At 35.3% G+C, this 26,315-nt stretch overlaps 1 protein-coding gene across 3 annotated transcripts in view; it reads left to right on the top strand.

The window, feature by feature from the left end:
• Window positions 1-26,315, top strand: part of shtn1 (shootin 1) — a 52,765-nt gene that overhangs the window by 25,283 nt on the left and 1,167 nt on the right. For 2 of the 3 annotated variants that reach the window (XM_088635458.1, XM_088635456.1), the window contains exons 5-16: window positions 3,440-3,605; window positions 4,891-4,988; window positions 5,797-5,878; window positions 7,311-7,405; window positions 8,122-8,268; window positions 12,990-13,143; window positions 13,829-13,964; window positions 14,370-14,461; window positions 16,329-16,447; window positions 16,691-16,741; window positions 18,038-18,161; window positions 19,171-19,324. In XM_088635458.1, the coding sequence (XP_088491584.1) occupies window positions 3,440-3,605; window positions 4,891-4,988; window positions 5,797-5,878; window positions 7,311-7,405; window positions 8,122-8,268; window positions 12,990-13,143; window positions 13,829-13,964; window positions 14,370-14,461; window positions 16,329-16,447; window positions 16,691-16,741; window positions 18,038-18,161; window positions 19,171-19,324 (1,418 nt within the window). The remainder of the gene's footprint in view (window positions 1-3,439; window positions 3,606-4,890; window positions 4,989-5,796; window positions 5,879-7,310; window positions 7,406-8,121; window positions 8,269-12,989; window positions 13,144-13,828; window positions 13,965-14,369; window positions 14,462-16,328; window positions 16,448-16,690; window positions 16,742-18,037; window positions 18,162-19,170; window positions 19,325-26,315) is intronic. The other variant, XM_088635457.1, reaches the window with a different exon arrangement.

Raw genomic sequence — 26,315 nt, 5'->3', positions numbered from 1 at the left:
ACATCTTCTTCCAATAAGGCAGAAATCACATCATCAAGAAATGCGTTTAATTTACATGCATTAGCGATTGACTTTTTGGAGGTATTTACTTAGCTGCTTCATTAATTATTATACATGGCAGTCCATATCAGCGGTCAAAATATGACTGCTCTTTGCATGTTTGCATTAGAAGGAAGTGCAGATCTGTAAAAATATTATTCCAATTTAAAATTCCATTAATAAGTGGTAAATTGACACATCCGTCGTAACTAATTTGGTTTAAAAGCAAAAGAATGCAACGCTTTTCTTCCAATTTCCCTTGATGAGCTGTCTTTTTTAAATGCTATTATTGCCTTTTCTGCTTCTGTATTGCTTCTTGAAGATCATGTTTCCAGTCACTATCTGACTCTTAAGCACTTCGGATTAATTGAAATCTTAAGTATCCTTTTTTTTCATTGCAAGTTTGTGTTGCTTGCGTAACTGTTTCACATTCTTCCTATTAATGAAAGAAGTGTTTGCATAGGAAACTTTAACATGAAAAGAGGGGAACAGTGAGATTATAGGTAGATTATTTTGTGTACTAGACAGACTATATACTAAATGTAAACAAAACTTACTGTCGATTTTGTTTTTCTTATTTTAAGTGATTCTTCCTTTTTTTGGACACTTTTTATGTGGTACTGTATATACAATCCAAATTGTGTCTTTTAAGTGGACTGTTATTTGAAAATAGTTCATAAGAATATTTATGTTCAGAGATAATAAGGAATCTGCAGTATTTAAATACCTTGGAAACTATCAGGATGATTTTTTCTTTCAATTGAATCTATCACTTGAAAAATGATCATACTAATCTCTGGCCTCCATATGAATAGAACAGTAGCTGTATTTTTAATCTAAAGCAGTAAAATAAAAGGAAATACTTTTGTTGTTTTCTAGAATTGATTGAGATTTGCATTTAAGAGGCAAATATTTAGTACATTGTTTTAAATAATAAATCCCTGGGATCTCAGAATTTTACATTTTCATAAAATGTAGCATGTTATGTAATGCAATTACAGAAATCTATATTTATATTATTAGGTGTAGGTTAGAATCATAAATATTTTTATGGAAATGTTTAATAATGTTGTATCCAGTTGGAAATGTTAAGCTGCTTTCATTGGAAGCAGCTAACTGTTTTTTTGGAGGGATGAACAGAGCTTCGCAAGACAAACATTCCATAGCACTGTGAAGTCAGTACCATAAGTATGAAGTGATATCCATGTATCTAGCTGACTGAGGCCCAGCTTTTGTTAAAATGATGTTTCATGTTGTATGTACAGTTTTATGCAAAAGTTTGGACACCCCTGGTCATATGACATGTTTTGCTGATTTTCTAAAGGAAAAAAGACGAGGTTAACACAACTTCTGCATCGAGCAAACATAAACTTGAAATATTTCTGAAAATTTAAATATACAGTTACTATTTATTTGCTGAATGTAACAGATTGAAAAAAATAAAACAGTAAATGTGACATGTGCAAATGTTTGGGCACCCTTCCAGTTGATCCACTAATGCTATTTTTTTGGAAGGTCTCAGAACTTAATTGACTTGTTAAGCCTTAATCTAAGTCAGGTGATGACAATTCCAGAGCTTCATAAATTCTCTGACTCTTCAAACCTCTCAGGGTGTTGTGCTTACACTCAACAGCCATGGGCTCCTCTAAGCAGCTGACTGGGGATCAGAAAATAAAGATAACTGACTCTTCCGAAGCAGGGGATAGCTATAAAAAGATGTCTAAATGCTTCCTGCTTGCAATTTCCACTGTCCGAAATGTCATTAAGAAATGGAAGTTAAGGGGAACTGTTGAAGTCAAGACAAGATCTGGAAAACCCAAAAAAAATCTCTGATAAAATTTCTCATAGACTGGTCAGGAATGCAAAGCAAAACCCCCATATCACTGGAAAGGACCTGCAGGGAGGTTTAGCTGGCACAGGAGTAGTGGTGTACCGGTCCACTGTGCAGCACTGCTTGCACAAACATGATCTGCATGGAAGAGTCATAAGAAGGAAACCCTACCTGCGGTCTCTTCACAAAAGTCAACGTCTGAAGTATGTAACACAAGACTTAGATAAGTCAGAGGCGCTTTGGAACCAAGTGCTTTGGTCTGATGAAGTAAAAAGTGAACTCTTTGGCTACAGTCACCAAAGGTATGTTTGGAGAAAAAAAGATGAAGCATTTGAAGAAAAGAACACCTTGCCAACTGTTAAGCATGGGGGTGGATCTGTTATGCTTTGGGGTTGTGTGCCAGTGGCACAGGAAGTATTGTGCAGGTAGAGGGAAAAATGGATTCTACTAAGTATCAACAAATCCTGGAGTCCTGGATGTCCCTCAGGCAGTGAAGAAACTGAAGCTGAGAAGATGTTGGATATTACAACAAGACAATGATCCAAAACATACCTAAAATCAACCATGGACTACTTCAAGAAATGAAAGATTAAGGTTTTGGAATGGCCTTCAGAGTCCCCAGACTTTTATTATTTACTATTATTCAAAATCTGTGGGTAGATCTCAAACACGCAGTGCATGCAAGACAACCAAAGAATATTTCTCAACTAGAAGCGTTCTGCAAGGAAGAGTGGGGAAAACAATTCCTAAAGCAAGAATAGAAAGACTGTTAGCTGGCTACAAGAAACGTTTGGAGGCTGTGATTTCTGGCAAAGGGAGTGTTACTACGTACTGACTGATAGGATCACTACTATTACTATTTTTTTTTAATCTGTTAAATTCAGCAAATAAATAGTAACTGTGTATTAAAATGTGCAGAAATATGTCAAGTTTGTTTGTTTGCTGCAGAGGCTGTGTTAGCTTCTTTTCACTTAGAAAATCAACAAAACGTAATTTGGCCAGGGGTGCCCAAACTTTTGCATACAACTGTATGTTGGCTATTTTTATGGAATGTTGTGTTCAAACCCTACAGTTAAGAATATTTAATGACTTACTTTTGTGGCGCCTTGGGAGTTTCCATTGACAATAGGTGTAAGAGAGACTTTCTTCTTTGTCAGAGGATTCCTGTATTTTGAAAATGTTCCCAGGTTGGAAATGCCTCAAACTTAATGGAGAAAAATAGAAGCTAATTATTCCTTTAGTTGTGTCAGTTTAGGTATTGTTTCTCTTTTGTCTGAAATGCAAAATAAAAAATTTGAAATTGCCTGGTAATCCTGAATTAACTTCAGTTTTAGTGAAGATGTAATACTCCATGATTCAGTTTTGTTCACAAAAGTATTCCTTTATATTTTCTTACGTTTATACACACTGAATTGAATTTTATTTTTTGTCTTCTTTTCTAAGGTGAATTCCTTTTGTGTGTTTAATTTAGTTTTTACCAAATTTGTATTTTAAGTGGAAATATCTAATTGAGAAATCCTTGGACTCTAAAGTTCTTTGTGCATAAACTTACCTTGCCTTCTTCCACAGCTGAACCGTGAGAACAAGTCCCTGAAGAGGAAGAGTATGTTGTACCAATCTCAACTAGGGCCTGAAGTCATCAGTGCCATCAACTTTGAGGAAGAAGACTCTGCTGTGGAGAATGAGGATAGCCCTGTCGCATGCTCTTCTCTTCATTGCAGGCGTCAAATCACAGGTGGCTGCTCCCTTGCACCTGGCTCACTGTTGCTTAAGGGGCAGGACCTGGTTTCCTGTTATTGTGTTGATCAGTTGAAAATAAATATTTGCTAATAGACGCAACCTCAATATATATAATTCATAATCACCTTGCATTTACAATACTGAAGTCCTAAAGGTTATACAGTAACTGTTCTAGTGTCAGTCTCCTTGGTGCATTTTAAGTGAAGGTATAAATCGGTTCATCTGCAAATGAGCTGGGGCAAAGGAAATTAATTTGGAAGATAATGTTGTGTGGGCAGCAGCTATATCACCCTGCATCTCTCAACTGGCTACCCACTGAAGCTAAGCAGGGTTGAGCCTGGTCAGTACATGGATTCCCCGTATAGTGACAGGGACACTATACTGTAGTGGGCGCCGTCTTTCGGATGAGGCGTTAAACTCTCAGTGGTCATTAAAGATCCCCGGGCATTTCTCAAGAAGAGTAGGGAGTTATCCCGGTGTCCTGGCCAAATTTCCCCCCTCGATCTTTACCGTGGCCTCCAAATTGTCCCCATGATTGGCTTGCACTTGCCCTGCGATGGACTGGTGCCCCGTCCAAGGTGTACCCCGCCTTGCACTCGTTGCTTACGGGTAGGCCTTCCTGCGACACCGTATGGTATAAAGCGGTTTTGCAAATGACATGATATGACAATGTTTTGTGTGCAAAATGACCCTTCAGTCATGCACACTGTAATAGATTAATGTGCTCTCTCTTTCAAATCAGAAATTCATACTTAGTTTAAGACGTGCTTATGTAATCCTGAAAAATAAAGATTTTGCAGACTAATCCTCAATGCCATCTACAAACACTCTTACATCTACTATATGATAATAAAAAGGTCAAGTCTACTCCAGAGCCACAGTAACACATTGGGCCAGAGCTAATCCTGGTGTCTGTAGTGTAAAACTCCCAGCAGTGCTGGTCTTCACGTGTACACCTGGGTGGACTGGAATAACTGGGTTAACATTTCTCACTCAAAGTACAACAGCAGTCTCCAAAGGCATCGATGTAGATCAATTTAAAAGTAAAGATGGGGAATCAACACAAGGTTTCTACATTTTAAAATGTCTTTTTCAAAAAGTATCCTGTAATTATTGGACACAAATTTGAAATTTAATGCAAGTGTTAGGAGCATTTTTATGTGAAAGGTTAATATCATGTCAGCCAGTTTGTATCTCTAAAGTGTAATTGTGCAATTGACTGGCGTCCCAACCAGTTTGAGGAAGAACTGTTTGTCTAATACTGTGCTCAAAATCTTTAGAGCTGCAGGATAAACTTTCCTCAGCACTAGAGGAAAAGAAGAAATTTGCAAATGAACTGGAAATGTTGAGACAGACACTGGAGAAAGTAACAGATGAAGTGAGTAAAAAACATTTGTCACCTCTGTGTTCAAATAAAGCCATTATTGCTTCTAGGTTTGGATGCTCTTATAAGTTATGGTGGAACAGCTCAAAGCTGATATTATGACTAGAGCAGGGCTAACAGTCCATCTGAGTTAATGACTTTAACGGTGTGTGTTCATTAGTTTCATCAGAAGTCATTTCCTTCGGCAATAAATTAGAAAACCGTGTCCTGTCACTAGTCCTTGATTTCATATTTGTGTTGCAGAAGTTTAGTGAACCTGAATTAGGTTGGACTTACAACATTTGTGTTAGCAGAAACAAAAATGTATTTATTTAAAACAAAGTTGAAACCAATTAATATTTTTCTGTTTTTACATTCCCACAATTATTGGAATTACCAATAATTGATCAACTTGTTGTAATGGTAGACTACACTCTTCCAATACAGTGCTATAAAGGAGAGCCAGCTACAGTAGAAAGCAGTGTGTCTCACTGAGAGTGCTGCAGGCTCACAAGCAACCAACCAGCAAGCCCTAGAGGCCATTGAATGTGGCCATTGAATGTGTGACAACCAAGGATAATTCTGTCCAGCTCTGCCTGACCCAACCTTGATGGCAACTTTGCACTACTGCTTGTGGTTAATTCTAACATGTTCCCATATACATCTCAATGACCTGTCAGAAAAGCCTGTGTATCCCGCAGGACTAGAGCTTCATGGAACGTTAATGGTCTTATCTAGTTTGTGGATATTTAAGGATTGTTACATGTTGTGAGTTGAGTTAAATAAATCATTTTAATGTCCTCTGGTTTCTTTACTTTCTTAGCTGAAAAAAGAAAAACAGGAAAATATTATTTTGTTCACGGAAACGGTTCAACAAAAGAAGATCTTGACAAAATTCAACAGAGGTCAGTTCACATCTTATTCGTTGTGCTTTCACCGGCTGACATCTTAAACTCAAATAATGTTGTCATATAGTAGTTAAAAATCCTAAACATTTAATGAATCTCACAGTTTGTTTTTGTTTATAGCTATGGGAGGTCATTACACTTTGAAAGCAAATCAAGTTTCAACAAGTTTTTCAAAGTGTGCATTCTAGTCTTGGGAATAGTGCTAAATCGTACATTAGTATTCATTATTTTGTGATGCCGTTGTTTGAAATGCATTTTATCATGACAAGCAAAACAGCTTTTGAGTTCATGTTTTGACATGTCATATCTAGAATACTATAAAAGCAAGGCCTATTATTACTAATAAATTATTGGATATTCTCAATGAGATACAAGATGACAGACTAAAAAGTGTCCATCTGAATGAAAAATCCATCTACATTTCGAATGAATAACCCACTTTATAAAACACTTGCATGAATTCTTCAAAGTACCTATGGCACCATATGAATTCTAATAGTAATTACCCACAGTGAATATGATAAACGCCCAGACAAAAAAGGAAAAATAATCTTTACAAGAAATAGTGTATGGGTATATATTTATTTCATGTTTCTGTGCCACATCAGCTTTTCATAAAGACATTTTGATGTCGAAAGCTCTTAAATGTATTTCCTAGGATTATTTTTTCTCAATTTAGGACAATCTCAATAAATTGATTTTCAAGATACATTTGAACTACTTTAAAATATTATAGATTTAAATAAAACTAAATTAACATCTATTCAGGATAAATGCATAAATGTGTCCCAATTTATAGTTGTCATAAACGTTTCATTTAACTGCTCGCACTGTGCTTTTAGCAGCATACTTGACTAGCATATGATAGCATATTGATTTTATTTCTGATAATTTATAATATTTCCCAAGTCGTCATAATACTTTAATTTGAAGACTATTATAGACTATTGCAATACAGCTTAATTCAATGGCATATATTTTCAAGATTCAGTTGTATATTTGCCTGGTCACTTTGGCCTGTTTTCTTTTGGACACTTGGCTACTGTGGCAAATCAGAGATGATTTCTATTGAATAACAGCCACCATTAAGTGCTGAAGAACATAACAGAGACCAGACTACAGGGTTATCATCACCATTCCTGTCTGAAAAGCTACTTCAACAAACAAACAGAAGGCAGAACAGAATTACAGACCTCTAGCACATTTCACTGTGGCCTGGAAACCAGAGATCAGGTGTGCATTTTGAATATAGTTAGACCTGTACCCAAATCGGAAATAAGTATTAAACAGTACAGATGGAATTTCAGAGTAGCAAGGTAAAATGTGAAATTGTTGAAGGTTCTAATGTATTGTGTGGTATTGGAGAAGCTTTTTGTTGTGTTTCTAAATTCCGCTGCACTCGCATTAATTCAGGAACGTTTTTTCTCAGTTTCCCGATTAGCATTGGAAGAATATGAAGAGCTGCAGGAGAATCTGGACCTTGAGAAAGATCTTCGAAGGGAAGCAGAAGGCTTTGCACAAAAAGTACAGCATGGATTGGTTTTTGGTTCATATTTTACAAGTACTAAATCACGATGAGTTTAATCTACTATTAATTTGGCTCTGACAATGAGTGAAACATTATTTAGCTGAAGAATGTTTTGTGGTTCGTAGAAGTTAGTCTTCAACTGAATTTACTGTATTTAATGTAAGTCACAATTTTTACTTGCCTTTAAAATGAAGTCACTAAACAAAAGAAAAGTAATATTTTACATTTTACAAGGGATTAAATGCAATTCTAATAGTTTATTTTTAGTTGATGCACAATGAAAAATATCTCGGTGGTAGATCCTAATTATTGCTTTATGAAAAAAATCATCTCCCTGTTTCAGTGTTTTGTGAAATGTAGTAGCTGTGGGATACACCCTCCAAAGTCAATACAGAAATAATATTTTATATTGTATAAAAAACAATTAAGAATAGCAGACTGTTTGACTAAAAGAAACACCAAAATGTCTTGAAAGATTGTATATTTTATTCACTCACCTTTCCATGACTACGGAAGTAACTATAGGACATTTTGTATGAACTGACTCTAGCAAGTGTTTAAATACTCACGGGAACCTATTGAAAAGGTGTCTTTAAAATTCGAAGGAAAAGAACCAGTAGCTTGCCTGCAACATTACATTGCTTTAAGTGTGACCAATTTAAATATGCCACTGGTTTCCGTGTTACTTTTCTGTCTTAACTCCATAATGCAGATGCTGGTGGAGCAAAAGAAACTGAAAAGGCAGAGCCAGCTTCTGCTCCAAAGTGCTTCTCCCAGTGAGCAGCTCTGCAGAGCTCTGGAGGATGTGTCCCGGCTCACTCAGATTTTAGAGACTGAGAGGCTTCAGCACCAGCAGGAGGTGAGTGATTCACATCGCATCCACACCTTACCTTCCCACAAAGGTTTTACTTTTGTCTTGATATAAAAACAAATTGAAAGTTCTAAATTTACAAACAACGCTTAGTCATTTTCCTAGCATAGCAAGTTCCTGAATATTTTTTTAAATAAGTTTGGTCCATTTAGCATAGTTGGATTCGGCCCCAAATTCCTGCTGCCATGGAGAATTTGCTTTACTGTTTTACTGCTCCTTACCCCCTATTCACAGTATGATCTGTGACTTCACATTTCCCGTAAAACGCAATGTTATTATCACACACAAAGCAATAGCCTTGGCTTATAATATTTTCTGCAGAAAATAAGAGAAACAAGGCTTAACTAGGTATTCCTCAATATGAGTCTCAGAGTGTAGAAAAGAAGCATTCATTCACAGGTGAATACTGGTTCATTAAAGTGTAAATATTGATTTTTTTTTTCTCTTAAGATCTTTTTAGTTAACATAACTGGTTGTACGTGGCTGATTTGTTACAGTGGCAGTCACTGATTATTACACCCTAAATACAGAAAAAAACATGGGGAAAAACATGTAATGTGATTTGTATCTGTTCTTAGTTTTTTTTCAAACCCTGCTAAATACTGTAAAACAGTGGAGGGAAATAAAATACAATACAATGTAGCTGTTATTTATTTAAAATCACAAAGGCAGCTTTCCTTACACTGGAGGCCTTCACTGTATTGTACCTAATACCTTTTAATGATGCATCTAAACATACCCCATGTTGAGACTAGGAAAACTAATTTTGCTTCTAGTTTCTGCTCTATTTGAACCCAGGTTGTCATAGATGAAGTCCAGAAAAGGACTACTTTTCTGTTTTTCTCTGTTCGGACAACAACTACCTGTTATTTCTTGGAGGTTGATCACTGAGGGGTGACTGTAATGTTGGGCTGTTTTTGCTGATGAAATCTGAAGGAACTAATGTGTGGGCTTCAGAAGATGAGACACACGATCCTGCATATTTCCTGATTTAGCCAGATAGCAGATGACTGGCTTTCCATAAGTATACATTCTGTAAGGCTCAAGTGATGAAAGCTTCCTTAAAGCTGCACTGCAGAACATTACAATGTCCTGAAATGGAAAGGGAGCTATGAGTACTATTTGGTATATCAAGATATTAGCATTAACTATTTCCTTAAAACTCTTTGTGCAGCACTAGGCTGTACTAATTACCTAAAAACACAGGTTTTACAATTAGGGAGACTGAAGGTACAAGGAATTTCATTATTAATGTGAGATTTTTTTTTACCCTTTGATAATTCTGTTGTTACTGTTGTCTTCCTTTCATGGTGGAAAGCTTTATTGAATGATTTGCAAAAAGCTGAAAGATTGATAAACCTAGCATGAATAGAATTACCACCTCACCTTTGTTCCTCATACTGTTTCTGTAAATGTCTTCGACTGTTAGATTCTCACTCTTGTTTTATTTGTATACAGTTTTTATTTGTAAAACTGTCATTTTGAAGAATTTGCAGATAGACTATATGCTGTATTGTTGCAATACATTTTATGGAAAGTCTGAAAATTGTTGAATATTAATATTCTTTCTAACTGAACAATATAGTGAAGTATAAATCACTTTAAGAACAGCTGTTATATTTAAAAGAATACAAAGCAGGGCTGTGTTTACTTGGATTGGCTTGTTAATTGATTAAAATATAAAGAGTATTAGGAGAGAGGCCGTGCTGATCTTTCATATCCTGCAGAATGAGGTGAGCTGTGCCTTCCATTTAAAGAACAATTAGCGCATTATTTGAGAAGGGCAAAATAAATCTGGCAATATTCCAAAGCTACTTAGAGGCAATTATCACCACATGAGCTGCTTTTGTTAGCTTTACCAACAACAGCATCCTTTCTCCTTTTAAGCTAAATATTTATTACCATATTTGTCTGAAACATAATTTCTATCTGAAGATCAAGTTTAGAAGAATACAAAAAAGTGACGCCACTTCCTGTCCAATACTTGAACTGTTGTTGTAAAAGGTGATAGGGGATTGAAGGCTGAAGGACTTCCCAGCAGTCAACTGCCAGTATATTTGAGTCTTTCTTTGCTAAACTCTGGTATAAAGAGTTTTATGTGCTAATATAGTTGAGGCACCAAATATGTCTTACCATGAATTCCAGGAAACATCCACAACTCCCATCCAGTTTCTATTACTTGTCTTATGTACTTTGCCAAATATGCAAGATGATTCAGGACAATAAAAATCATGTTTCAACACATGAGAAAAGGAAAGCTTAAGTAAAAGATTTTTCTTTTTCTACTACATAACATTACATCTTAGTGTATCCTGACAAGAAAAGGGCTAAATGACTAAAACTGACTGGTATGTCTGATATTATCCTATTTTAGTCTGAATATCTCATATAAAATGACATGAATGGGTTAAAGAATATAGAAGAATATTAAATTAGATACAGAGTATTGTGGTGGCAATATTTGTTTATATGCACAAGTAGCACTTACAGAGGGTCTATAGTTGAGATTTAAAAAGCTTCCCAATTCCTAACTGTAAATAATGAATGTGTCACATACAGTAAGAAATAAATAGTATTCTATTTTTTAATAGAATAATTTGGATGAGATCTTCAATTAGCTTTTGCCAACCAAACATGCATACATATTCATTACCAAACATGCATGCCTTCCTCTTGTCTCTGCCCTTGAAGTTATAAAGAAAGGGAGATGGCAGCAGAGCTTTCATTCTCAAACCCCAGAACCAGAGGATGACACCAAAAGTCTACACAGTTTTTCCCAGCTTTCAGAACCCCTCAGCAACTCTCCTCAGATGGCAGAAGAGCTGTGTTTTCTATTTGTCTGCAGCTCTTTTTCAGCACTTTGCTACTAAATTGGTGTTTTTGGTAGTATTTCTGCAAAATGCCCGCAGTCTTCAAAGATTGCCATATATTCAACATGGTGCTGCATGGGTTCTAATAAGGCCACAGACGATGATCATATGCCTAGTTTAGAATCTCAGTATTTAAAATGTTTACAAGCTTAAATTAAGGACTTGCTCATACGCTCTGCCAAAAATCACCTCTCTGTGCACTAAGGATAAATTTACACACTGTGAGAAGCCATGCCTACTTGAACTCTCTTTCTAGTTCTGTTAAAGACTTTGATTATGCTATTAAATAGTTTTTTTTTTACAAAGGTTTGGGAAGAATGATTGCTATCAAGTTCTCCTTTACCTCTGCTGCTTTAGCTTGTAATCCTAAAGATGTCTAGGCTTCAGACAAACAAGCCCTGGTCAACTTTTTCATTCATTTGACCTCACTGTTGTCCATATTATAAACAAAATGGCTCTCTTATCAATTTCGTATTGTCACATTCTAGGTTATCTTTATAGCATTGTTGACTCTCATTCTTATTTTCAGTTTCAGCTATTCAAGATCTAATTTTCAAATGCCCAGTTCCTTCATATTCCAAGATCATAATTTTTTAAATCATATTGTACTGCTTGGAATTGTTTCCAATATGTCCATTTATCTATAGTTAAGATCTGTCTGAGTGTAACTTTGATTTTTCGTAAAAGCCAAATGGATCCCTGTATGAGTGCTTTTGCAGGTGGTTCCAACTTCCTACAACCAACCTGCTCAAGAGGGTTAAGCCAAAACAGTCTACCTTTTAATAAATATTCATAGCTTTTTCTAATAAAAATGAAGTTAATTTTTTTCTGATTGGTTGGTGTTAAATTTGTTAAAAGAAACTAGTTTTAATTTTTAAATGTATTTTCCATGTTTTATGCTTTTTTTATTCTTTTCATGTTATTTTTTAAATGAAACATTGCGGGACTCTTTGCACTGCATGCTTCTAGACTTGATATATTGGTTTGCTTGGTAAGTGGAGTCATTTCATTTAGTCGTCTAGATTTAATTATTTTATTTTTAATTATTTTATTTTGTGTTATATCCAAGACTGTCAGTTGTTGTTATTGCATTATAAAATGTATAATTCAAAATACATCTGATGTATTTTATACAAAATGGCGTGTAATTGTGGAGACAAAATGGAAAAGTGTTTGTGCAACTCAAATTATGTATTATAAATTAATATCTGTGGTGAATTAAAATGCTGTCTAATATAGTGAAAGAACACTTTGAGACCATGTTGTGTTATTGTGTACGTCATTGCACAGAAACTTTTGCTGAAGAGAGAAAGCAAAAAATTAAAGCAAAGGCTTGCAGGGAGCTACACGCCCTTTGAAATCATTATATGCTATTTTTTATTGTTGGAAAATTTAGACCTGTACCTACATCAAGGTTAGTTGCAAAGTCTGACTGGATCATTACCTGTCATTAAGAGGATTTTCTCTAAGAAACATTACATCACTTTTGAATGGTTAGGGTTTTCACCCCTTCTGTCAAGACCACCCATTTCAAAAACTGCCATCATGGTCTTTGTGCGCTGCAGGTTAATGTTTAGCTGCATTCTTGTTGATGTGAAAGGCTTTATTAGCTAAAAAAAATTCAATGCTCTTTGTCATATTAGATTTCCTCAGATATGGTATTTGATTGTTTCATTTTACATTAAAGTTATTAATTTATAATGCATAATTTAAGTTCAATACACATTTTACTTTTTTTTCCCACCCATAGTTATCTCCATTTTATATGCAGTCTTATTTCTACTTTTTTGGCGGGCCTTGGGAATAAGGGAATGGGCTAAGCTCTGGTGTTCTTGTCAGATGAAGACTGTTCGTCAGCAGCTCCAGGACTCCACGCTGCTGAAGGAGATGGGAGTTCTGCAGCAGAAAGTGGAACTGCTAGAGGAGGAGAAGAAGGATTGGGAAGACAAGTACCAGAAGACAGATGAACAGGCTAGGGACCTCAGACATAGAGGTGAGCAGGAGGAGACTGCAACAATACCTGCTTTCTTAGGCACACGTATACAAGAAACCAATTTCCTGACAAACTTTGTTTCAATAACTTTCAAAAAGCATTTCATGGAAACCATGAAATGTTCCCTTCATCAAGCCAGTAAATGATTGCTGCTCTGTAGTGTGAAAATAATAAAATGCTCTTTTGCACTGTTTGTTCTGTATGCGTTCTTTTCTATTTTTTCTGAATTGTATTTAAAATGAATAATATCTTTCCTATATTAAGACATTTTACACTTGCAACTGTATATACAGCTCACCGATTCATAATTATACATTTGACTGAACATTCAAGTTTACTTATGGAAAGTATCTGTAATATCTGTCCACTAACAATAAGCTGCTGCTTAAATATAGATGGCCCTTTTAAAACATATTTCAAATAAACAAAAACTAAAGGAAAGCAATTTTCAGAATTGATTTTTTTTTACTTTTGTCTTAATTTGAACCTTTTAAACTTTTACAGTTGTTGACAGAAAATAGGAAGCACATTCTGCTGTGGAGTAAAACATTTTTGTGTTAAAACGCACTAAAATCAGATATGAGACATAAAATTCAGAGCCTCATCTTCTGTAATCTTGAACAAATTGCCATGCCAAAATGCATTGCAGTAAACTGCCTTTTTATTGTTTTCTTTTGACTTTCAGTGGAAGAGCTACAGAAGCGACTGCAAATGGCTGTCAATCCTCTGCCCTCCCCAGCTCCCCCTCCCCCCCCTCCTCCTCCTCCTCCCCCTCCCCCTCCCCCTCTGCCTCTGAACCCCTCACCATCTAATCCTCTCAGGTGAGCTGTCTGTACTACTGAGCACCAAAACGCAAACTCCTGCGTCTCCTGAGACTGCCAGCAGCAGTCCAAGTCAAGACTTCATGCCGATATTTCTAAATGAATATTTATTCATCTGCCTTTCTTCACATTCCTCTTTTTTATTTTTTATTTGTTTACCTACCTCTCTGGTAGCTCTTCTTAGATGGTTATTTAAAAATTCAGTTCCAAAAATAAATCGGAATGAAATGAAAACTGAATGAAAGGACATAGCAGAAATAGCTGTTTATTAGGAGTTTTATATTGACGTATTCAGAATGCTATAAAGCATTTAAAGAATGCTTTACAGGAGAAATCAGAAAATACACATATGTTTGCTCAACACGCATATAACATTATATTTTGCACTGTCTCAATCCTTTCAAGCTCTCTCCTCGCCATTATTCGGAAAAAACGACTGGCTGGGAATTATCCCACAACGGGAGCTGGAGCACAAGAACCAACACTGAAAGAATCGGGTAAAGATTTGTACTGGGAAGAATTATTGTGTGATGGTTTCTCATGAGTAGTGATAAAGACAAGAATTTGTGTACGTAATAAGGAAATTCTTAGTCACCTTCATACTCTGTAAGTAAGATATATAATTGGTTATTATTATTTTGCCATCTTTCGTCAAAAGTCAAAATGACTGTGACGTCAAATATTCATTTCAGCTCAGTTATACGGAAGAACCATGAATGGTACAGTACCACCAAAATTATTTGTAAATGTAAAAGAAGAGCATGGGGGGGGGAGAAAAAATGCAGTTTTGAGTAATGAAGTAAGTGATGTCACATAAGACCACATAGTGTTGGCAAACTGTGGAAACAAGGTTTAAGAACATCTAAATCTGCTCTAAGATGGCCTCTCTCTATGGGGTCTAATGGGCTACAGATAATTCTGAAGGGGCAAAAAGATAGTTTATCATCCAGACTCCAGCATATTTATAAATAAGTAAAGCTATATTTGCTTAATGATTTTTTCTCAAAATTCAGAATGAAAACAGCGAAGGACATATTCTTGTCTTTCATCATTATTTTTCATTTGTCAAGCTAAACATTGGTATCCTAGTTAATTAACATTGAATGAGCATTTCAGTGTTTTGTAAAGAATCGTGAGGCATGAATATCATTGCAATGTATAAATTATGAGAAGGTCATTGCAGATATTTTATTTTAATCCTTTTCATACTGATTTGGCCTACAAAGGGAAAGATACTGGCAATATGTATGGCTTGAAAATTCCTTCCTGTAATGTTGATAGAGTAAAGCTGTATCTGTAAATGTGTATATTTGAATGAAAGCTTTTCATTCTGCATTTCAGAGCAATAGGTACAGGGGAAAGGTGAAGCTATTCATTTCTTGTGAAAAATGGCAAAACGTGTTCAGACTGAAGTTTGTGGAGCTGAGTCAGTATTGCAAAAAGTCCTTAAAGGAAATTATGTGCTGAGTGGACCTTGTATGCACCTTAGTTTAGTTCCTTTTAAAGGTGTTTTTGACATACATAAACCACCCACCAATCCGCAGTACTGCTTTAATGAACTAGGAAAAACAGTTTTGCCTCCTGTGTTTTAGAAGATAATAGAAGGCAGTTCCTCCAAGGATATTTACTTTTCAGAAATGTAAGTGGCATAGCTAGACAAAAGCTCTCCTACCTCTTCATTTTCAGTTGTGCTATTTAAAATCTTAATTTCTCAACTCCATGCTCAAGGGCAAAGGCAAATATAATGTCAACTGTTAATCACCTGAATGCACCTAGACACTTAACAGAAATAAATATTGCATAGTTTAAACTAACATACCATTTAAAATGATTAATCAATTACTTAGTCCATTTTCACAATTCTAGGTGCATTCTGAAAGAAACAGTTTGTCTTCTAAAGTATGAGGGACGCTGATGGATGTCTCTACAAATGAACTTTATGCTGGATATAGGTCACCAACAAGTATACCTAATAAAATATATAGGTGCCATACCTTCCCATATATGCAATTTGTTTATGTAGTTCCATATGACCTGAATGAAAGAAGAATTTTACTATCGATCATATTTCAAGGGGGAGTGGTGAAAATGTAGACTTCCATCCTGTCTCCACTACACCACTCCTGGTCAATGTAACAAACACACATGTATCACAATGGCCACATCATATAATAAAATAAGAAATAGTACTGATTTATGTACTGATTTATTGATTGTCATGACAACTACAGTTATCAATAATTGTAAAGGAATCAAAAATACATTACAGAAAATACAGACAATTGTTACATTAACTCACAAATCTTACTTTCCATGGAAACTGGTGTTTTCACATTTCCACTGATATAATGTTTTACATTTCAGCAGGAGGGGAAGTGGTAGACGTACGAAAACAAGCAGTGGATGAAATGATGGAGAGGATTAAAAAGGGCATTCAACTCAGACCTGTTACCCAGGCTGCTAACAGGACTAGAGCTACACAGGTACTTCCATCATTTTGACTTTGTGCTGGAATTAAAAAACAGAAGCTGTAAGAATAAAGGGAATATTGGTTTGCCGTTTCATATTTGCTCATAACATCAGTTGCACTAAAAGTGATAGATTTATTTGACATTATAGCTTTGGTATGAGTAAGACATTGATCATTAGTGTTACATCAGCGTTCTTCCCCTATGTACTGTAATTTTGAATTGATAATATCGGCATATTTGTGTTTTCATTTCTAGATGGAAAGGAAGCCATCTAATAGTGCTCTCCAGGAGCTGAAGGGAGTTCTGGTAATGTTGGATTTGCTGTCACTTTCCTAACTTTTTCATCCCACCATGTATGATGTACAAGAGAAAGCAACACTGTTTTTTTTGCAAAGGAACCAAGTTTCTTAATGATCATTTGGCTGCATTAATCTGCGAGGAGTGTAGGATTTCATAAAGGAACTCTTTTCTGCTTGACATTCAGATTGAGCTCTGTGGCCAAACAGTGCCATTCTGAGTCTAGACTGTCATTAGCTGGCTGTTTCAAAGATTTTCCAAAAAAGCAACTAAGGACATCCATCTTTCCTTGCTTCGCGATCCTGGTGCCTATCTTGTTATCCATTTACAGGGTTATAAGTGAAAATTGTGAGTCCTTTCGCCAACGCTTTATTTGTCTGATATGGCACTAGTCTTTCAGGCCTACAGGGTAAAAAATGGTAGACAACTCACTATTGTTCATTTTGGAGGAAGACATGCAGGTTATCTGTATTGTGCTGATGCAAGACTTATAGAAATAATCTAAGTTGATCTGACATTTGACAGTGTCAATGTGGGATATCAATATAATTTTCGAATCAAAATGTAATTTTCTTAATCCTGGTACTGAAAGAAATGGTTTGTATATACAGTGAAACAATGCAGCAACACTATATACAGTATTTGTGCTGTTGCAGTATATATTTTACAGGTTGGACAAAATAATGATAAACTCATATTTTAAAGTAAATTTCAAAGTATTCTACACATTTCATATTAATTGTGGTAATAACTACCAACATGTCTAAACTACTTGAGAAAGCTAATGGAGTTTGAAAGAGGTCAGATGTTGGTGCCTGAACTGTAAGTATTGTCAATCACAGAAATTGCAAAATTGTTTTTTTGTATGCATCTGTCTGATTAAAGCCAAAGGAAGCCTTCAACTCGCACTGCCTGTTCTAAACACGGTGGGATCCAAACGTGGTGGATCTGTTATGGTACGGTTATCCATCACATGGGAGTTATTGGATCCAATTATTACTTTGCATGGTCAATTACCATTGATTAATTTGTCCAGTCTGTGTATATATGCATGCATGCATGCATGCGTGTAGACTATATGTTACATATTTGTTTTCAGCAAGAATAAACATGTATAATTATTGCAGGTTTTGACGGGTTAAAAGTTCTTGATTCCATGGGGTCTTGCTATCTAGTTCTTTTGAAAATGTCTGAATATAACAGTTAACTATATCTTTATTTTAACCTGGTTGATGTTCTTATTTTGACTGCAAATATCGGCCGATTGCTTTGACTGCGTTGCCCATTGTTTTTGTGCTTACATAGGACACAATGAAGATATCCTCCCAGGCTCAGTACAGAAATGTGTCTAAGGTAAAGGTTGCACAGACTGAGCTGGAAAAGATACTACTAAGACGAAGGTGTGCTTGTGAACAGACAGACGAAAGCCGTGAGTAAAATACAAAGGGCTATAGCATGTGGCTCTTATGGGCAGTAATATGTTTTTTAACTCCAGACTTCAATTTCCTTATTCTAAATTAATTTGATCACATTAGCCTCAAATAAATCCATTTACCAAAAAGCAGGAAGTCCTAATAAAAAGCTTGCAAATCATTTTTAACATTTTGATGATCTTAAAAATGTTTTTAATTTTGTAGCAATTGAATAGGAAAGAAACAGGTTAGTTTCTTAATTTTTTTAACCAATAGTTCTGCAAAGCTTTCCAAGTAGTGTGCTCCAAAGTTGACAGGAACATCAGGGAAAGCCAGGGTATTGTTGTTTCTTAAACAGTATGTGAATACGATTAATGGTGATTAGTGCAGTGAGCAGTTAGATTGTGATAGCATAAACCCTACAGATGGTGTTCTACTGCACTTTTATGAGAAATGTTAATCTTTTTATAAGTCTTAGACAAATATTTGAGTGCTGTGGTTTGTTTTAAACATGCATATTGCTGGGAGTGAGAAGAAGCTCTCCAAATGACCAGACTTGAGTCATGTTATTGGTTAACCACTATTCCCTGAGCAGAATCTATTTTATATGGTTTCTAGATGAGCTTCAATATTTTCTGACTGGTTAACTATTTCATGCATTCACAGCTAAACATGTGAATGTTCACATCATCCTCACATCATCAACTCTTAGGTCAAAAGTGGTTTTTCTCATTTTTAAATTCCAGGATAATTTTAAAATAGCAGTGGCAAAGCTTTTAGATCAAATGGTTGTGAATACCTGTTTTTAACAGGTAACAGTTCTTTTCTCTACTTTACACTGGTTTTTGTGCCACTTAAAAACATATTTCAATTCATACTGTATAATGATCAGTAGTTTTCAGTTATTCTAAATTTTGTTAACCATCTAAATTTAAAATTATGAAAATCAAATAAAAAAACAGATAAAGACATTTGCTAACGTTTGAAAAATAAAAGTATTGAAAACGTATTGTTTGCTTTGTGAAGGCTTGCAGTCGAATCAAAACCCGTTGCACAGCAGTGTCAGCGGTGACATTGACAGAGTAAACAAGACAGATCAGAATGCAGAGCTGAAAATGGGGGACTGGACTCAGTCCCATGGAGATGGAGAAACACACACCAGCATGCTGCCACTGCCTCTGTGAGTATACTGTAGCTGCCGACGTGTTTTTAGCACTGCTGGACAGTTCACATAACAAACCAATGTTTAGTCTTAAAAATGGCTACAAATAATCAGCAGCTTGTGGCTTTGTCGCTGCTAACAGGGTTTCAACACAGAAGGTTTAATAAATCTTACATTTGAAGATTTTTCCTCAGCTATTCAAAACAGAAATCCACCTTGCCTTATCGCAGATAAGGGTTTTTCACTTTTAAATTGAGTTTTAATTTCTTCAACACAAACGGGGTCCTTCAAAGGGGATGAAACATCTTTGCTTTAAACATTTCTTCAATGCAGTGTTAGATTGTATGTACAGAAAACATCTTATAGCGGTAGAGCACGTCATTACTGAAGTACTGGGATCGTAAAATTAGAAAAAATATATTTTTTTATATGCCAGCTTCCAAAAGTATTAATTTGTAAAACTTCTGGATTTCAAAGTAAAGGCAAAAAATGAATAAAGATACCCAGCATTATTTTTATTGTGTGGAAATGCAAAGGGGTATTTCATAGCCTTGAATGTTTGCCAAGCAATTGTGCCTATAAATTGGTCTGTCTAGGCCAGTTTTTAACCTTCTGAAAGCTTTCTAGTCTGTAATTACAAGGTCCTGTTTTTATAAATGGTAGATTTTTGTTTGCTGTGTCTTCTGGCATCAATTATGTGTCCTAAAAAGAAATAATTTTGGTATAGGATTTAAATCCCCCCCCCCCCCCCCACGGCAGTAGCAAAACAGTATTTTTTATGTCCCATGTAGTCAAACATATATATTAACATTTTTCATAACACAGTATAATCAGTATCTGATTTTACTTCTAGTTTACTTCCTCTTTATTAGAAATTGCCAGACTTCCAAGGCTACAGGAAGGACAGCTGAACTTACTACAATATGTAAAGTACACTATTTTGCACATGATCAAAAAGTCATTTAACATATTTACAGCTGTGACACAGTTTGCAAATAATCATTTAAAAAGCATGAACATTTCTGTTGTCTGTTATTTTCCCAAATAAATGAATATTTCTAAATTGCCAAGAGTAAATTACACTTCTCTATGACTGTAGAATAGCAGCTCCATTTATCCCAGTTACATTTTTTACCCCTTTTTTTGACTGATCTACTGTGTTTTGAAGTTTGGCTGCAAATGTCCCCACTAATTGTACTGTTGCAAAGTGCATCTGTAGAATTGTGATAAAAACACACACTTATATACATAACCCTTTGTCATTTAACCTGGGAAAAATTGAAATTATTTGAGCATGCAGTATTTTTTAAGAAGTGGATATCTGCAAAGTATGTGAAAATTTTCAGATGAGAATTAGGTTGAAAACTCTAGGTCCATGTGCTGTTGGCTTGAGTATTATTTGGGGACCAGGCTACTGTAGAAATCAAGAAGTTTTAAAATCCTTTTAAATCGCTTCAGTTGTGCTTCCAGGTATGTGTTGCAGTGGAATTGAATTCAGGATCAATTTGTTGCCTAATAATGCCCTAGAGTCTGACAGAATAAGCTAGCAGTTTGGTTTTTAGTTTCTTCACACAGACTTCAGGCAATTTGTCTTATCTGAATAATGGGGAAAAAAGGAAGCAAAGAACAGGAATCAGGTTGGTGTGGCATTGTGCAGGGCATTAATTAAAGCTTTGAGTTTCCTGTGCTGACATGTACAGCCTACCAGAGAAAAGGGGGCTAACTTGTCCACGATTACTGAGGAAATTCAATTCTGATCCCTTCTTGTGTAAATGTTATTCCTGTTTATCCCTTGAATATCCCAGGTCGCTTCAATAAACTTGGGGGAGGGGGGTTGGGGTGTGGGGGGGGGGGCTGGTTTCACATCACGTCTGGATGTTTCATCTAATCAGAGTTGATGTTATAGCATCTTCTTCTGTCTGGCCCTTGGTAAATATGGAGGAAGCCACAAAATGTCAAAAGTAGGAAGGCCCTATGCACTCCTCCTTTCTTCTTTCACTAAATTTATTTTACAGCCAATTTGCCCTCAACAATGGCCTTGCATATTGAGGCCAGCCTGAGGGTCAGGGAGATTTGTGTGAACTGAGAATTCTCTCGGAAATGATTCATTGTGAACCAATGATGGGATATTTTATCCCTCCATTTTCTCATGGTGAAGAAAGATGAGGGTAAATTAACTTCAGAATGACAGAGGAGAGACTGTCTCTAAAAACCAGGGCTCTTTGAGTAAACTGTTTTAGATGAAGAAAGAAAAAAGACCTTTGTACAAATGGATGCTTATAAAAGCTGTCTGAAAAAGCTTTTAATGTGTTTAAAGCAGTGAACTTTGGGCTCTTTTAGCTGTTGTTAATTTAATATTTGGACAGGGTTATTTAATTTGCCATAGAAATATCTCGCACTTTGGTGAATACTGGACACTGAACAAGACAGGAATGTGACTACATACTATCAATTTTAGGCTTAAAGCAAGTATAAGCTCAAAGGTACACATTCTTAGGAGTATGGCTTTCATGCATGTTTGCTCATAAAGCCTGGAGCCTATAATAATAAACACATGAATGAAAATTTCTTTTTTGCAAGACTAAACCAAATCACCTTGTAGTTCAGTTTTATTTTTATGCCATCTTTACATCTGTTCTAAATCTCTGCAATTAAATGTCTTTTTTCTGTCAGCTCTGCAATTTTAATCAGTTTGTAGTGGTCATTATTCTCCATTCCATCGTTTGTTTCATTTTTCACAAAATAAAACTCAGATTTAAACAAGTCCCCGTTTATTTTAGTTTATACTTGGTTTAATGCCAAAGAATTATGATTGATGAAAAGTGTGATAGTCAGATGTTATGAAACACTTTTTTAATACTGCTAAAGAGTCTGTGATTGAGTGCTTGAAAGCTCTGGTGAAATACAGTAAATTACACACTCTATTCTTCCATAAAGACACACCATGGAGAGACGCAGTATAAAATGTGTATTGATTGACAAGCTGTAAACATTCTGTCAATCCAGCAGTGCAGGACAGGCTAGACAATTATCAGGCAGAGCACTGCATTAATAGGGCCTATTTGTGATTTTTTTGCCAGTTGCTTTAGAGCAGCTGCAATACCATTTGTCGACACAATGTAAAGTTTCTTAAGGATCGGCAATTAGGAAGCACCTTTTGCAGGAAACACTTAATTTAGTGTATTTTGTTAGTCATTTCATTTATTTTCTAAACAGGGTAATTGCCTAGTGGGGAGCCATTTCTCTGAGCACTGGAGTGGACTACTTGTTTGCACCCTTCTGAATCCCCCCACGCAGACACTGATTAGAGGATTTCTACATTCTGCACCACTCTTAGTTCTTAACCAGCAGCAGCTTTAATAGAAGGGAACAATGCAATTCTGGGGATAGAGGTCTCAGCAACAGGTGCTGTGAAGTCATTGGCCATTTAACTAATACTGCTCTCACTGATACAGCTGAAAACCACTTTATACTGTTTTTAAGCTTTCTCGTATCTATTGTGTAGTACATCTTAAGAGTTAAAAAAGAACTGTTTTACATTACAGTTCCAAATTGCCCTATGGTAGGTCTTATATTTTATGGAGCTTTAAGTTCTTTTATTAAGTCGATCCTAATATTGTTATAGGCCATTACTAGTAGTAGTAGTAGAAGAAGAAAAACAATGGTGATGAAAGATCCCTAAATATCCACATTTTAACATTTCATTTGCAAAAGGGTCTGTTTCTACTGATTTTGTGTCATGATATTATTTCATATTTACAAAGTGATAAATTAGAATCTGTCATTTAAAGGAAAAGAAAAAGGAGATTTTAAGGTTAAATGTAAATGTAGTTATTCCAGAAACACATTTACCTGAGTATAAATTAATGTAAAATTAATGTAATGTACACAATTAATGTGTAAATGAATGTATATTTTTATGTATACTCATCAAACGCAGAAACAGTGCATATTTAAAGTTGGAAGCAAATACTGCAAACACTGATTTATGGAACTGTTATTTCACCAGGAGTCTAATTTTGGATTATCTGGTAAAACTCCTGCAGATGATGACTGAAGCTTTGTCTGATGGGAGTGGAAGAACATATGAACAAGACGTTCCTGTAGTTTCAGGGATATAGTGTTATCTGGAAGGACAGTAGTGCTATTTCTTGCCATCCTGCTTCACTGATTTGGCTCTGGTCATCTCTGTGGAAAACAAAGAACTGCATGCAGAGTGATGGCTGATTCAGCCCTTTTAGTGAAGTTTTTACAAGAATCTTCTACCTTTCCTCACGCAAACTAAGCAGGGATTAATTCTCCTGTATCACTGCTGCAGGCTGTGAAGATGCAATATGACACAGACTGCTTTGACATAAGCAATTAACGTGCAAGGGCTGGGTTGATAGAAAAGGTTCTGTTGTTTTGCACATGTCATTGGTCTTTCTGTCTTTCTTTCGTTATCTTAAGCTGCCACTTTTGTCAACAAATAAGAAATGGCACAATTTGACAAATTGTGCAACGTCATTGGTTTAGAAATAAATGAATCCCCAGAGAGAAATTCTGATCCAGTAAGGCTGTGTGCTCAGCCTTAATATTTTGACACATTCTTTCTAAAGCAAAATAACCAAGTGAGCAAAATTTTAAAAATAAATGTTAATTTCACAGATTTAAAAAGTTACCGCTTCAAAATAAATACAATGAAAGCTTTGCTTCTCAAATATTATTTCTTTCCTGGAAACGTCAAAATTCAGTGACTTTTGACTTCCCTGACTTTCCAGTTAAATGGATCCACATGTACAGAGTGGTCAATTTATTAGAATTAAAAGAAAATAAATCTACATATTTTAACATTTCGTTTAAAAGTAGATTACTAGTGGGAGTTATGTTTTAGTTTTTAGACTGTATAGAATAAAAGCTGTTAACAGAACAGAAATGGACTTTTGTTTTTCATTTAATTAAATGTGCCATGATATTGGTTTAAACTATATGGTTCAGCTATTTATTCTAACTGAAAAATATTTGAATACTTGGGTAAGAGTGCACATTAACAATAAAAGCTGGCAAACATGATTGCTACATAAACAATTATAGCTGAATTCCTTGATACACCACCAAAATGTATTAAAAATATTTGTGGTGGTACATTAGTATTGGTTTTGAAAGGGTATTGGTGCTCTTTATGCCTGATTCACTCCCGAAGTTTGCATTTAAAACTTCAAAATTCAGCAGTTTTCTTCAGTAAATGACTCATGTTAAGAACTGAGCATGAGTACAACACTGAATTAACAGTCATAGAAAAAATTGTTTGGATGGCTCAGTGGAGTTGAAATGCCCAATTAATTAAGAAATGTATTTATGATACTGTAGTGTCATGTCCATACATATTGGATTAATCATTCTTTTTACTATTTCTGTATTTTATGTTTTTTCTTCACCCAATATAGCCGGGTCTACTGTACGTCTCTAAATTTCCTTTAAAAATGTGAGACATTAAATTAGCTTATGGTAAGATAATAAGTTAGTTAAATCAAAATACATTTAGATCTTGAAATTGTTGATAACTGCATTTTTTCATTGAGCACAAACTCTGCCTCCTGGATGTGAGTGCAGGTGAGACGAAGTGTTGTGTACAGTATGTAATCAGATCACATCTTCAGCCAATAGGACAGAACAGGTACTGCTCTAGCCTCCCATCTCTGAGATTCTTCAAATGTGGCAGGCTTTTTCAGGTATTGTTGAATTTTTTAAGCCCTCCATTCTATTGTTGCTGAAATTGATTTCCAATTTTTAAGTCTTTGTGAAATGATAATAAGAGGCTCTGAATGGCTAAGGAGCAAAAATCCAATTGCTTTGAAACTTTTTTCTAGATAAGAACAACTTTTTCAGAAGCAGTAGTGCTCATCTACTTAACCTCCGTTTTGCAAAGAATAACGCTAAATAATAGTGTGTTTTGACAAAATGTGTCTTAAAGACCTTTGTGATTTTCTGTATATATTTATGTTGCATGCATGTGACCTATTTCCTTGACATTGGTTTACTTGAGATGGAATAATTCACATAAAAATGCCAATTGAAAAGAAAACATTAGTAAAAGCTGGTAAGATACAGGTATCATTAAAGGTGAATTTACTGATCATTTGTGGCTTCATGCTAGAAACCTGGCCTCTTGTCCATTTTTAATTTCCTTGTCCTTTATATTGCTACTTAATCCATGAAGATTTATTTTAACTGATAATGTATGATGCCAGGGGATAAGTCAATTTTGAAAAATTTGAAAAAAGGGATGGACATCCAGTCCTTATGTAGTGCTTAATACTGTGCTTCAAAGTTTTAAGACGGTGTCTGTGTACTTTATTGTCATTACATTTGTTGAAATTATGAAGAGCACTCTTTTCCGCTGCTTTACAATATAGCTGTGGGGCATAGCGACCTCTTGTACTTTTGTGTCGCTGTGCAAGTGATACAACCTTGCAATTAACAGCAAGGTGAAAACATATTCTGCTACTTTGTACATAGATACAAAAAAAGCTATATCATGTACAGTATACAGCTGATGTTCCTTTTTATTTATGGTATGGTATTTTTATTATGGTATAAAAGCGTGATTTTCATCAGTCCATGCCTCAAAGATAGCCGATGGCTGCATCCATTTCACAACTGACCCAAGGATTAAAATAACTTCAAATTAAATGACTTAATTTTTTTAATTTTTCAATCCACAAAAGGTTAAACTCTGTTTAGAAAGGAGACTATAAATAAATTTCATTAATTGCAACATACTTGTTAATAAAGTATATGCAACAGTGTTAATTCCATTTATGTTGCAGTTCATAAACAGTCCATGATCTAAAATGTCACTTTGGTTTCATAAGAGTAGTGTTTTTCTTATAAAACATGTTGAAATGTGTCACAGAAATGAAAAGATCCAAAGAACTGTTGCTATAGCCAGTTCTCTTTGACGCTGTTTATTGTTGAAATTTGGTGGTTATTTTTTAATGTTTTTATGTACAGCTGTGTACTTTAGGTT

The sequence above is a fragment of the Lepisosteus platostomus genome, chromosome 6 (assembly GCF_059453375.1).
Source record: "Lepisosteus platostomus isolate fLepPlt1 chromosome 6, fLepPlt1.hap1, whole genome shotgun sequence".
Lineage (NCBI taxonomy): Eukaryota > Metazoa > Chordata > Actinopteri > Semionotiformes > Lepisosteidae > Lepisosteus > Lepisosteus platostomus.
This window is presented reverse-complemented; position numbering and strand designations above follow the sequence as displayed.